The sequence below is a fragment of the Lonchura striata genome, chromosome 30, assembly GCF_046129695.1.
Source record: "Lonchura striata isolate bLonStr1 chromosome 30, bLonStr1.mat, whole genome shotgun sequence".
NCBI lineage: Eukaryota > Metazoa > Chordata > Aves > Passeriformes > Estrildidae > Lonchura > Lonchura striata.
Genome location: NC_134632.1, coordinates 5,045,746 through 5,060,289, shown reverse-complemented (window position 1 = coordinate 5,060,289; position 14,544 = coordinate 5,045,746). Strand labels below are relative to the sequence as shown.

General features: G+C 55.8%; 1 protein-coding gene across 4 annotated transcripts in view; it reads left to right on the top strand.

Annotated features, from left to right (window-relative positions):
- Positions 1-14,544, top strand: part of PLXNA2 (plexin A2) — a 141,755-nt gene that overhangs the window by 36,197 nt on the left and 91,014 nt on the right. For all 4 annotated transcript variants that reach the window (XM_021536032.3, XM_021536033.3, XM_021536034.2 and 1 more), the window contains exon 4: positions 12,873-13,007. In XM_021536032.3, coding sequence (XP_021391707.1) covers positions 12,873-13,007 — 135 coding nt within the window. The remainder of the gene's footprint in view (positions 1-12,872; positions 13,008-14,544) is intronic.

Sequence of the window (14,544 nt, the reverse complement as noted above, 5' to 3'; positions counted from 1 at the left end):
GCTCCATGGGCTGGTGGTCACCTGGGCTTTGTGAGCGTTGCCCCGCGTCACCCGGGAGGTGCCAAACTTCTCCGGGATGCTTTCGGGAAGTGTCCTGTGCTCCCCGCGGGCTCAGGGCGGGTGGGAGCAGCCAACCCGCATTAGCAGCGCTGTTAATAGAACTTGAGAGCATCCCTGCTCCACATGGGGCTGGGCAAAGCCATGAAATGATGTGATTTAACACGGCCAGACCCCACTAACCCTCCTCTAAGGGGTTTCTCTCCTAAGCTCTCCTAAGGAGCATTTTGGAGTTTGCTGCTGTTTAGTCCGAATCTTCCTCCCCAAACAAAGCTTTGGTGCCTATTGCATCTCCAAAAAGGCTCCCTGCCAGGGATATTTTGACAGAAAGTGTGATAAAATATAACACAGCAGATACCATCCCCTTACAATTTATAAGGAATTTTGTAACCCGAGGGGATTCATTCTATATCATGTTACAACACATAGTATAGATCCTGTCCTCCTGCTTGCTGTTTCTTTACACACATAATGAACAAATCTGCTTGTATCTGAAAAGCTCTTGTGGCTGGGTTTGAGCTAATCAAGTTCTCATCTCCAGCATCTTCCCCTCACTTTGTCCCCAGATGATCTCACAGTTATCCCGACTTTCTCAAAAGCACAAAATAAAACACTTTCTGTGAGAGCTGCAATTGCTTTTGACAACTCAATGGCTCTTTGGAATTTGGGAAACCACAAAAAAAAAAAGCCTCCCAGGCTCCTCAGCTCTGCTCCAGATCCCTTCTCCATCTCTTCCCTGTCATTTACACCCCGTGGAGTGGGTGGGAATGGTGGGAGTGAAATGCTGGTTTAGGAGCTCGGCGAGAGGTGGGGTTTGGAGGCACGCAGGCAATTTAGCAGGGATAATCAATGGGATTTGGGCATTTTTGGGAATCTGTCTTTGCTGCTCAATGGGCATTTGTGCAAATGCTCAACAGCTTGAGACGGGAGATTTGTTCCCCGCTCCCTCTCCCTGTCAGCTTTTATTTGCCTTCTGTTGCCCTCCTGCACAATCCATAAGCCCTCCTCTGTTGCATGATTGTCTCAATTTGCATTTCCAGCAGATCCACTGACATTTGGCTGGACTCTGGGTGAAACACTCCTTGAAATTAGCCCGCACGTTGAGTTTGTTCTGGGAAGATAAGAAGGGAAGTGGCAGGGGGGCCTGGGGGGAATTACACACGTGAAACCGCGCTGGAAAAGGAGCACCAACAGCCAGACTCGAGGCCAGCAATATTTCTTTGGGATTTGTTTGGGAAGCAGAATCTGTCACCGTGGGCAATGGACTCATCTCCCTCACCCCAGTGGCTTCCAATCCCAGCACAAGCCCATCTGAGGAAGCCAAAGGATAAATTGTCTGCTCGCCTGCTCTGGAGTTGCTCTGTAGTGCTGGCAATGTGAGACTGAGGAGGAATTTTAATTTCATGCTGTGTAAGAAGGGTGCACGCAACAGTAGCAGCCGTATGGATTTTCATATGAATAGAGTACAGTATTCATAACAGGGCAGCAGTGTTGTCCCGCAGGTTTGCATTCTTCTCCTTTCTTTGCTGTTCTCACATTCCCCTCGCTGTCCACCCATCCTCGCACTTGCTGAAATGGAAAGTATGTCCTTGCCAGATGGGTGTACAAAGTGTCGAGCCTGTTTCTCAGCTAGATGGCAATTGGCTTCAGAGACCTTTTGTTGCTTTAATTTCTGTGCAATCCAAGTGCGAGTCTGTTTTGCTTGAGAGGGAACATTTTTTAGCCTGGTGCCTCTCTTGCTCAGCTTTGCGGGTGTCTAAGCACGAGCACTTTGCAGACAGTGGAGCCCATTAATGCTGCTCTGTCTCGAGATCTCTCGAAAATAACAGGACTTAAATCATTTGCTTGGAGAGGGAAGGCAGGTCCTGGGAATGGCTGATCCGCAGGGATGGGCTGTGTGGTTTGGACTGGGTGCTTCTCACCCCTTTCTCCTTCCTGGTGATCTCTTCAGTCCTCACCCAAGAGCTGAAGTCACCTCAGCAGCAGAGAATTTGGTTTGTAAAACGTGTCACGCTTTGTTCGGGGGAGGTTTTGTTTTATTTGATTTTAAAAATCTGTGTGTATTTGTTAAGGAAGGAGCCTGTAGTGATTTTTCTTGAGGCTGCTGATCTAATACATTCTGCACAGCCATAAAATATGCTTTAGATAAACTTCTCCTCCTAACATCAGTGAGGAGCACAGCTCTGCTCGTTTCCATGCTAAAGCGGTCGTTAACGCGCCGGCACATCCCGGCACGTCTGTCAAACCCAATCAGTTTTGCCAGGTAGGGCAGGTGGATAAATCAGTCTGCCTGCACACGCTGCTCTCTCTGATAGCCCTGCACGGCAGGAAAAGGCAGGAGTGGGGAAATCCTTTTCCTGGCTGCTGGGGAGGCGTGCGCGTGCAGAAATCGCGGGATTGCCGGCGCGGAGCGAGCCCGGACGCCGAGCTGGGGAAGCGTGGCTGGAGAAGGGGTTTGCAGCAATGCAGGAGGTTTTCTCTCCCTCCCTGTCTGTCCCCTTGGCAGCACGCTGAGCTGGAGCCCAGCAGTGCCCGATTTGCCTCCTGCATTCCCCGCCAGGTGGGAAGGGCAGGGAAAGCCAGCGGCGTCTCCAGATGGGCCGGGCTGGGCACAGCCCACTCTGTGCCACGGCTGCCCTCGCTGGGGAGAGAGAGGAGATGTTGGACATTGGGAAAAGTTTCTTCACTGGAAGAGTGCTCAGACATCGGAACAGCTGCCCAGGGAATGGTGGAGTCGCCATCCCTGGAAGCGCTCACCAAAGGAGTAGAGGTGGCACTGTGACCTGGCTTGGTGGGCACGGTGGCACCGGCTGAAGGTTGGGCTTGGTGGTCTTGGAGGTCTTTTCCAGGATTCTGTGTTCCACAGGAGAGGGGGGATCTTTGGCCATGGCCAGCCCTGGTGACAGATGTGTCCCAGCAGGGAGTGACACCTCCTGGAGCTGGGTTCCGTCCTTCCCTCCGTGGTCACACTGATAGAGTCCAGCAGCAAAGCACACCCATCGTTACTGAAATACAGATTTTCATCTGAAATCATTGCCTGAAACTGCTCCCTAATGGAGGGAGGGGTGGCTGGGGGGGACAGTGAGACTGTCCTGCCTGGGCACGTCCCTTCAGCCAGGGCACCAAGGACTGAGCTCCACCAGTGCCCCAGCACCCTCCAGAGGGGCAGCAGCAGCAGAGCAGGGCACACCACCAGCTCTGAGCCCTAAAGAACAAGGGCCTGTCTGGGTAATTCCAGGAAAATCCCACCAGCCTGCAGGATCAGACAATTCCCACCAACACAACCTGAGGACGGTGAACTCACAGTCAGGTTCAACCAAATAATTCCATGTTGAGTGTGGTGAGTTCCTCTGAGGGCTGGCGGGTTCTTCCCCAGGGTAATTCCAGGAGATTCTGTCACGGCCTGAGAAGGGAGAGGCTTCCCCAGGGTACCTCTGAGAGATCCTCTCATGCCTGGAAGGGTCAGGTTTGTGCCTGGCAGGAGCTGCCTCTCCTCAGCCCGGCTCAGAGAGGCTGTTAAGGAGCAGATTCAAGTGCAGGCTGAGAGGGAAGCTAAAGTGACCGATGAAGTCTCTCTCCAGCACTTGTAGAGCCTTTGGGATCCTCTTATAAATCAAAGCCTGCAGGTAGACTCAGGTGCTGGAGCACAGAACGCAAACAGCATTAATGAGGCTGTGGAACACCATCCCTGCGGTGGCAGAAGCAAAGGGGAGGGGGTTTATCTTGCACAGCCTGTGCCTCTAATGATGGTGCAAGTCCTTCAGAAGGAAAAAAGGGACAGTCTGGGGAAAAGGACCTTCTGGGCTGGCTCGTTCCCAAAGATCCAGGAGCTGCTCATGTTGCCTGCCTGCTAATTGGAGTTGGCTGTAACTGATTTAGAAAGCGATGGCCTTAGGGAGCTGAGATTGTTGTTTGTGTTTGTCTGGGATTAAATACAGATGGAATTAAAACGAAGAGGGGGGGAACCCCACAACAAACCCTCGATTGCAGGAGGAAGCTTTGATGGAATGAATTCCTGCTGCCGGGTCGGGGTCTCGGTGCCATTCCCATGGAAGCACCAAGGAAACAATGAAAGGGTAGGGACAGAAATAGAAAGCAGAAAGATGAGTGGACTTTGATGAAAGGAGTCGTATTAATAATGAAAACTGGAGGGTTTGGAGCTGCTTCAGAATGCATTTTCAAGGCACAGAGCCCCTCGAGAGCAGGGGCTTTGGTGGCTGCCTCAGCCCTTTGGTGGAGGCACAAACCACAGCGCTCCAGATGCTCAGAGCAGGACCCGGCTCCCAGCCAGGCTCTGGAAGCACAAAGTGACAGGGAGAGACCTGCTGGGCTGGGCTGGCCAGGCCAGAGGCCTCCAGCACCAGGAAAATTGGAGTCTCGTGGCTTTAGGTCACGGCGAGATTTCTTCACAGCTGAGTGCAAACCACGACACGAGCAATAGATCATGGCAGTGACAGAGCACGGGGCCTGGAATCATGAGCAGATTGCTCTCTGCAGATGTGTGGGTGTGCAGGGGGGCTGTGCTGGCTCTGCAGCCATGGGAAGAGCAAGGCAAGGAGCTCAGCTCCTCTGGCATTGAGCAGTGGCCTCGTGCACAGAGGCTGCTGTGGCTGCCAGCACTCCCTCGCTGGGAAAATCTGTCCTGGGAGGTAACTTTCCATATCAGTTCTGAGCCTTGGCTCAGTGCATAGCTCTTGTTTTAAAAGCTTTAGGAACATTTGATACCTGGTCTCTTTTTAGTGAGAGCAATTCAAAGAAGCCCTGCCCTTGTTAGAGCTGCAGCTCCTGGGGCAGGGGATGGAAAACAGCCCCGGTGGGGTCCCTGAGGTCACCTCAAAGCTGTCTGCAGGTGACTGAGCAGCTCCCCATCCTCCCTCACCTCCCTCTGCCCCTTTCAGCATCCCGACACCTCTCCCTGACTCCTGCAAATCTCCTGCCAGAGGTGAGCCCAGGACTCCCGAGATTCCTGGGCTGGCTGCACCAACACCAAGGCTGGGTTCCTGCCCCTGCAGGGATCTCGGAACCTCTGTGGGGTTCGGGCTGCGAGGCCGGGGCTGTGTGATGGTGCTGAGCTCACTCCTCACACAAAGGGGCTGGTTCTGGGGTCTGCAGTGTCCCAGGCACAAAAACTCTGCCTCTACAGCAGCAGCAACCAAAACCCCCAAGACCTTTCTCAAAAAGCAGAAAAGCCCTTTGTGACACGGCCTAGGGTGAGGGAGAAAATCCTCCATGAGACACTCAACAAACGCTCCTACAATAATATCAATTTCAAACCTGTGTTTCGGGAGGATGGTGTTGAGTCTGAAGATGAAGGTGTGACTGCTGAGAGCTGGAGGTGTCTGTAGTTTGAAAGAAAGGGAAATGGAAATATTTGACAGTGGCTTCAGCAGCTCAGCTCCTTGTTGCTGGGGATGGATGAAACGGTTAAGTGAAGGTGTCTTGTCTCTGTGCTTTCTTGGTTTCTCTTCCTCCCTGTTGGCACACACATCCACATTCTCTGTTCCTCTCCCATCTGCTTCCCCTTCCCAAAATTCAAACATTTCACTCCTAAAATTTTGCCTTCATGTATATGAATGAAAGAGAAAAATATCACTGCAAGCCGTGAGGGCTCGGTGGCTGGGATAAATTCTGATCTGCAGCACAAAACCCCTCGGAGGTGTGGTCACTCCAGCTCTGCCTGGCTGGGGGGCTGGCGCTGAGCATCCCCCACCAGGAGACAGCAGGTTTCTCCACCAGGGTCCCAGCTGTGACTCTCAGATGCTGAGTTTAGGCAGGCAGGGCTGGTGCTGCCCCAAAATCCCGAGATGGGGGTACCACTCCGAGAGAGCAGAGAGGGGCTCTGGGTGAGCTGCTGGCCTTGCTCATGCCCAGCCCTGGGGATGGGACTGGAGCTCGCTGGGGCAGCACTTTGGGGCAGATGAGGCCCCTGGCAGCAATGAAAGCTCTCAGGGCTGTGAGGACCCGTGAGGACAGCACAGGGGGAGTTCCAGGCTTGAATTACTGAGCCACACACGCAGTGTTTGCCTAACCAGCTAGACCTGAATTGCTGTTCAAACACTGCTCTGCTGCCTGACGTTGGCAATCAGGGAGCTAATTACACTGGATTAGGGTTTTTCTCTTAATTACATGAAAAATTTAGCGTGGCTGATGTTCACGAGGCTGCAGGGGATTAGGGTGGGAGCCATGTGTTTATCTGCAGGTCAGTGATGGGAGCAGAGCAGGAATGTGCTGGGGCTTTGTCTCTGCCATCCCTGCCCCAGCCTGAGCCCATCTCCTGCTGCTGCCCTGGGCACCAGGAGGGTTTGGCTGTGCTGGGGAAGCAGAGCAGGGCTGGGGGCACAGCTGCCTCTGTCCTGCTCCATGGGGTTGGGCAGAACCAGAGGACACCGTCTCGAGCTCTCAGGGAAGGTTTCGGTTGGATATTAGGAAAAATGTTCACCAAAAGAATATTAAAATACTAGAATTGTCTTCCCAGGGAGGTGGTAAAATCAGCATTTCTGGATGTGTTTAAAAAAAGCCTGGACATGGCACATGGTGCTATGGTCTAGTTGAGGTCTCAGGGCATAGGTAGGACTTGGTGATCTAAGAGGTCTCTTCCAGCCTCTTTATTCTGTGATTCTGTGATTGTGTGATTCTGTGACAGCTCTGGGGCAGCTCTGTCCCACCTCTCCTCTGCTCAGGGTCTACAAGCAAAACCTCTCAGCACGAAGCCAGCTCAGGCTGCCGTGCCCTGCTGGACCTGGGCGTTCACATTGTGCTGCTGGTGTGCTCCAAACCCACCCTCAGCTCCAGCCCTGCAGCCACAGCCCCTTTCCCCCTCCCTCCTCCTGGTCTGGGGGTGTCTGAGATCCCTTGGAGCTTTGCCTTTGCTGCTCCACCTGCCCTCGTGTCCCCGTGGGCACCAGCAGCGAGCTGTGGCACCAGTGAGTGCCCTGGGACTGCCAGCAGGGCCAGCAGCGGGCCCTGCTCTGCTCTCAGCTCTTTGTGAGGGATGTCCCCGTGCAGGGCTGCAGAGGGAAGCTCTGGGTGCCCTGCCAGGACAGGACAGGGCTGAGGCTGCCCTGCAGGGAATTTCACAGCGCTTCAAGTGCCAAACCCAGCCCCGAGTCCAGCTTCAGAGCTGCACACAGAGCACCAGCTCCTGCGGGTGCCTCCCCTCCCCAGCTGAACTTGAATTAAACTATTAAACTCTGAATTTCGGTATCTGAGGACCTGCAAGCTGATCCTGCCACCCATGCAGGGCAGGGCAGGGCTGAACCAGCTCTGGGGAGCTGCAGCTCCAACATCCCAGGGCAGGGATGGACAGGGACAGAGGGACACAGGGACAGAGGGACAGGGACAGGGACAGAGGGACACAGGGACACAGGGACAGGGACACAGGGACACAGGGACAGGGACAGAGGGAGAGGGACAGAGGGACAGGGACAGACATGTGCTCTGAGCCCAGCCCAGCAAACCCCACTGCATCCAAGGCCGTGCTGAGCAGCGTTCCATGTGTTGCATCCACAGATTATTCAGAGCCAGCTCATCTGCTTATCTGCTGATCAATCCTGAGATGCTGCAAAGGGCATGTGCCGAAGGCTTAGGGAGTTACAGTGCAGAGATGCAAGAGATTTTGCTTTTTATTTTTATTTTTAGCCTTGATCTGCCCCAGAATAGCACAGGGGAAGCAGCTCAGAGGGGCAGGAGGAGCTTTCCTCACACACCAGGAACCTGAGCCAACTCAAACCTCTGTCTGATGGAGACTGGGGCGTGGATGAGCAGACAGGGTGAGATTCAGCCCCGTGGATTTATAGCTTAGAGCCTCCCATCAGGATTCTTCAGTGCTTCCAGGACAGGGAATGAGCCAGCCCATGTCCCTGGGCCCCTGCTGGCGCTGCCTGGTGTGTCCTGCAGGTGACACATGGCTGCAGCTCCTGCGTGCCCAGGGGTGAGGAGGCAGCCTGGACACGGAGCCAGCCCCTGCTGGGACTTTGCACAGCCCAGGCAGGCTGGGCAGGGCTGGAGGGAGCCCTGGGGCAGTGCCAGCTCGCCCGGGGCTCTGCGTCCTCACAGCACCTCCCTGCAGGGCTGCTCCTGCTCCCTGGGCGGGTCAGGCAGGGCTGGGCATGGGGACTGAGCCCTTTGTGAGGCTCTGCCCAAATTCCTAACCAGAAAATGCCCATTGCCACCTGCAGCTCTCTGTCCTGCTGGGCAGGAGTGCCCTGGGGGAGCAGCAGGACCTGGGAGAGGCTCCTTGCCCGGGATCTGAGCGAAGCTGAGGGCTCGGGAATTTTCTCACATCCTCTGCCCAAGCAAGGTTAGATCTGATCAGTAACACACGACTGCCTCTGCATGCACGAGTGAAACCAAAAATATGCACGGCCTCCTTGCTCACCTGATGGCTCCTGCCTGGCCTAGAGCGGCACAGAACCACCAGGCAGGCTTTATCCACGGGTTTATAAACCCCAAAAACAATAAAATTTGGATTATCTTATTTCCTTCTGGGTTTCGGCCGTCGGCAGCTCCGAGTTTAGCTCGTGTTCCAGCATCCCCAGGAGGTGCTGGGCAGGAAATTGAAGCCATTTCAAACATATTGCTTACATGATGTTTTCAAAAAGGAAACAGAATAATATTTCCTGAGGAACTCTGTGGCTCCCACCTGATCAGCTGGAAGCCGTGGCTTTGGAGAAAACAGGGTTTTTGTGTGGCAATTTTTGACAGTCATTTAGTTTTTTGCTCCTTGGGGAGAATCACGACTCACTGAAGCTCGTTTAGAGCAAACTTCACATTAGACAGTCTTGTCTAAGTGGCTTTTGATGCCATTTTACATGGCCACTCAAGGTCAACAAAGCAAACTAAGCAAGACCAATCCCTTCAGCTGTGAAATGCAGAGCTGGAGGAGGATGTTCCTGGGGGCAGAGAGAGCCTGACACGGAGCTGTGCAGGATTATTCAGCTGGAAGGGCACAGGTGAGGTGTGGACAGATAACACAGATGCAGGGCTATTTTGGGGGCTTTGGGCAAGAGCTGCAAATGGTTTGTGACAAGCAGAATCCTGGTGCCTCCCTCGCCCTAAATAACACCAGAAGAACAGCAGCTCTGGGCTTGCTCTCGTGTTTTGTGTCCAGCACAGAGCTGAGGCTCAGCACCCGGCCCTGCTCTCCTTCCCCTGGGCATCCTTCTCTGCATGGCAGGGAGAGCTGGGGCTCCAGGAGAAGACAATGCTGCTGATTTAAAGCACCATCCAAAGCAATCCAGCCTCGCCAGCCCAAATTTCATTCTAATGAACCCATCCCGGAAGAATACTACTTAATTAATTAGCAGCTCATTTGCATGAGGTGGCATGTTATTAAAGTTCTGCTGCTGCAAGTAGGGCTGTGACAAGGTGTGAGCTGACAGCTTTTCAAATAAAAAGTCTTTTCAGGGAATGATCTCCTGAACTGGCAGCTTTGTTCTAAACGAGCCTCTCATGCAGTAATAAATTAAAGCCATGGGGCTGCTGATTAGGCTCTGCATGGTGCCTCTGCCATCCTCCCTGCCTCATCCTGCACCAGGCTGGAGGAGCAGAAGGGTGGGAGAGGGAAATAAAGGCCTGGAGGAGGAAAGAACCTCTCCAGTGGAAACTTTCTGGGTAAAAATTTGCAGTTCCAGTGGTGGATCCTCCCCTCCTGGAGGTTGCTGTGGGGGTCAGAGGATGCAGGACCAGGAGTGTCACACAGGTCCAGATTTTCACTTCACTGCCTTTACAAAAACCAGCAAGTTCAGGCAGTGCCTGCTGCTCCTGGCCCTGGGAATCCTCTCAGGAGCCCTTCCATCACCTCCCTGGCTGTTTCCAGCCCCTCCATCACCTCCCTGGCTCTTTCCCTGGCTCTTTCCAGCCCCTCCATCACCTCCCTGGCTGTTTCCAGCCCCTCCATCACCTCCCTGGCTCTTTCCCTGGCTCTTTCCAGCCCCTCCATTGCCTCCCTGGCTCTTTTGGAAGCCCAAAGTGCTTTGGGACCCCAGGCAGCTGCAGAGGTGGGGAGGAGCTGCAGCTCTCAGGAGTTCATGGGTGGCCTTGCTGCAGGGTCCGGGCTGGGGGATCAGTCCCCTCATCCATGGGCTTATTCAGCTGTTTTTTTCTGGCATCAGGAACTCCATCCTGAGTCAGCCTGGTGGAAACACCACTAATGAAAACAGACAGGTAATTTAATCGTGGAAAGTTCCTGCAAAGAGATTCGATGTCTTCTAATGGGAGCCTGCTGGGAGGGACTGGGAGGGAAGGCAGAGCTGTCCCACCGCTGGCACTGCCTGGGCTCCACACCTGAGGGGAACTTTCCTACACGAGCTGTGCTGCAGCTTCATGTCAGATTAGATCCTTGAGTGGCTCCTACACGGAGCCACAATGTGGTATTTTGCTAATCTCTGGTGCTAAAGGGCAGCTTAGCCTGCAGCTGCATTGTGGGGGTATTAGAGAGCTCAGTGTGAGCCCGGCCCTGCAGGGCTGCAGCTCCCTGCACCCAGCACATCCTGCTCCTGCACAGGGGCTGCGAGCAGGGATCGCTTGGGATTTGCACAGTGCATCCTTGGCTCTTCTCAGGGGACATTTGTACACACCCAGCAGGAGGGAAGGGCTGGGGCTGGCCCGGGCAGCTCCTCGGGCTCCTGTCCGAGCTGGCAGCCCGTGGTGTGTCCTCCCGAGCTCTGCTGTCCCTCGCTGAGCTGCCTCTGCCCACACCTGTGCTCCACCTGTGCCCTGCTTCCCTCCGTGCCCCTCTCCCAAACCCTTCCCACGCCCATCACACTGTCAGGGACAGGGAGGGGACAGAGCCAGATGGGACCACTGCATTCCAGCCCCGTCCCTGTGCTCCCCTGCCCGAGCAGGGGATGAGCCCAGAGGTGCAGGACCGGTCCCACCCCTGCTCCAGCAGCTGCCAGGCCCCGGGAGGGCACCCATACGTGAAGCAGAGGAATTATTTCCCTCTCCAAACGTCAACAAGAAGCTTCCTGCTGTGTGAGATGATCCCTTTCTTCTTCCTCGTCCACAGAAATCATCGCTCTTCTCTGACATCATCATCTGTTGCCACGGAAACCGAGCCCTGAGCAAGAGATGCAGCCGAGCATCCTGGTGTCAGGGGGTGCCCTCGGCCTGGGCTGTGCCAGGGGGCTCTGGGGGACCTGGGGCTTCAGCACCCACCCAGCGAGGGGGGGAACCTTGTCCTGTTCCTGGGGCCACCTCACGGTGACAGAGTCCCTGAGAGCCCCAGGGCTGCTCCCTGGCCTCGGTGGGCACAGGCAGCGCCCAGCACCCTGTGCTGTGCCCCAAAACTGCCATTCCAGGCACCAGGCCCATCCCAGGCTCCCGTTCCAGGCACCAGGGCCATCCCAGGCTCCCGTTCCAGGCACCAAGCCCATCCCAGGTCCCGTTCCAGGCACCAGGGCCATCCCAGGCTCCCGTTCCAGGCACCAGGCCCATCCCAGGCTCCTGTTCCAGGCACCAAACCCATTCCAGGCTCCCGTTCCAGGCACCAAGCCCATCCCAGGCTCCCGTTCCAGGCACTAGGCTCATCCCAGGCTCCCGTTCCAGGCACCAAGCCCATCCCAGGCTCCCGTTCCAGGCACCAAACCCATTCCAGGCTCCTGTTCCAGGCACCAAACCCATCCCAGGCTCCCATTCCAAGCACCAAGCCCATCCCAGGCTCCCGTTCCAGGCACCAAGCCCATCCCAGGCTCCCGTTCCAGGCACCAAGCCCATCCCAGGCTCCCGTTCCAGGCACCAAACCCATTCCAGGCTCCCGTTCCAGGCACAGCTCCGAGGCCTCAGCCGGGCTGCAGGAGCTGTCCGGGCGCTGTCTCCAGCCCAGAGCTGAATTCCCAGTTGGAATTGGTCTGCGCCGGCCTTGTCCGGTGGTATCTCTCTTTATTAGCCCTGTCTGACCTCATTACTAGAAGGAAGCTGAGTTTAACGAGCTGCTGGCGCCCTGAGGGAGCTCTGGAAAACAGTTGTTTTTCACAAAGGCTGCTGATCCTTCATGTCCGGCGTTTCCATTCCCGTCTGGCCATTAATCAGTTTGCGGTGCTGGCTGTGGATCCCTGACAGCCCGGCGCTCCTGCTCTTTATTCCTCTGCTGATTTCTGTCCCTCTGTCCCTGCTGCAGGCTGGTGGCTCCCAGAGCAGCGTGGGTGACTCAAGGGGCAGCAGCCAGTGAGGCACTGGTTCATACTGGTGTGATTCTGCCTCTAATTAATTCTTGGTATTCCACGGGGGCTGTGACCATCCTAATTCTCACAGGTGGAATTCCACCTCACTGAGTCCTGCAGACGGGAAAGTGGCAGCAGCATCTCCAGGTTTTAAGCAGGGATGATGCTCCAGGAGGATTCCGTGGCAGGAAGAGGTGATGGAGATTATCCAAGTGTCACTCCATAGGTGTCTAGAGAATTAAAAAATACCTCTGCGGTGTCTTGGCTTTGCTGTTGGCTGTAGAGTTTTGTGGTCTCCTTTCAGGTTCATTTTAGAGAGAATCTTAAAAGTTTACAATTTTCCTTCCCCCTGGATGGTCAATCATAGCTCACTGCTGGTCTCTGTGCTCACCTTGCAACAACAAAACTCTCATTATTTCTCCTGGATTGCCAAAATCACACTGGCTGCAGTGGAGACGGAACCTTTGCTCCAGCTCCCGCTCCCGCGTGCTGCCTCCTGCTCCTCTCAGCTCCAAGCTGCTCTGTCTGCAGGCTGAAGCTGAGATTTCTGAATTCATTCCTTTTCCCACCTCTCCCTCCTCCCCTGACCCCACCACCCCCCAAAGCCAAGCCGGGGTTTGGTGCCCTCTGAGCCGTGCGTGTTTTCTCCCGCAGATCCGGGCGGACGGGCCGCCCCAGGGCGGGATCCAGTACGAGGTGGTGCCGGTGTTCAAGGACGGGAGCCCGGTGCTGCGGGACATGGCCTTCTCCACCGACCACAAGTTCCTGTACGTCATGTCGGAGCGCCAGGTGAGTGCCTGCTCCGCGCCCTGCCGGGGGTTCCAGCTCCCCTCCCTCAGCCCTGGGCTCTGGAGCTGTGCCTGAGTGCTGCCATGGGGATCCCAGCTCCTCACACTCAGCCCTGGGCTCTGGAGCTGTCCCCGAGGTGCTGCCATGAGGATTCCATCTCCCCACCCTCATCCCTGGGCTCTGGAGCTGTCCCTGAGCTGCTGCCATGAGGATTCCATCTCCCCACCCTCATCCCTGGACTCTGGAGCTGTTCCCAAGGTGCTGCCATGGGGATCCCAGCTCCCCTCCCTCATCCCTGGGCTCTGGAGCTGTCCCCGAGGTGCTGCCATGGGGATCCCAGCTCCCCTCCTTCATCCCTGGGCTCTGGGGCTGTCCCCGAGGTGCTGCCATGGGGACAACACTTGGAGGGCCGGGAGGAGCTGGGGGTTTTCTGCCCCTGAGCAGAGATTGGCATCAGTGCTTGGGGGAGAGCTGAACCTGCTGGTTCCTGGCTGGAAGTGGTGGGAACGGAGCTGGTTTGGGGCTCTGAGCTGCAGGGGTTCCAGGGCTTGTGCAGGATGTCTGGGAGCATCCCTGAGCACAGAACCCCAGAATCCCCGAGGCTGGAAAATCCCTGCAGGGTCATCGATTCCATCCTGTGCCCCCTCCCCACCTCATCCCCAGCCCGGAGCCCTGAGTGCCACCTCCAGCATTCCTGGGACACCTCCAGGGACGGGCACCCCAGAGCTCCCTGGGCAGCCCCTGCCGAGGCCTGAGCGCCTTTTCTGTGAACTAATTCTCCCTGGAACGGCTGGATTGGTGCTGCCTTGCTTTCTCTCCGTGTTTCTTTGTCTGTTATTTCCCAGCCTGTTTGAAGGGGCTGCCAGCGAATGCTGCTGCTGCACCGAGGCAGGGTCAAGCCCCCTTAACCTCCCTCTGCTCCTGCCCCGGGGTGCTGCCCACCCCAAAAAAGCACAACCCGAGTGATTGTGATGGGAATTGATGGCTGGCAGTCCCCGGGAGGCTGCTGCTGGGGGAGCCTGAGTGATGCCAATAATCTGGGGCTTTCTGTTCTTCTCTGAGGCACAGAACACCATGGAGCCCCCAGCACTCAGATTTTGGGGCTCATGGGCCCTGCTGAGCGTTTTCCTGGCTGTTCCTCACACCTGAGGGCTCAGATAAAAGGGCTGGAGCCTTGTGGGCGCTGCAGGCAGGGGAAGGGCTGCACCTGGAGGTGTCTGGGTGCTGTTAAATTGTTCTGTTTGGAGCAGACCCCTGGTCAGTGACAGCTTTCCACCCGTCCTCCCTCCCAGCTGCCCTGAGCTCTGCAGGGAGGTGCTGGTGTGGCCAGGGATGTTCTGATGGAGGTGGAGAGCAGCTCTCCCTGTGCCTTGCACTGGGAGCTCCCAGCTCCTCCCAGAGCCAGCAGAACTGCATTTCTGACCTACAGCAAGAAAAGAAAAAACTGGGAAATCCTTTCCTTGGTTATAAAGCCATTTGAAAGCAGGGAAGAAATGTTTAAAAGAGGGCAAAGTCTTCTCCCTGCTGAAAGCCTCGA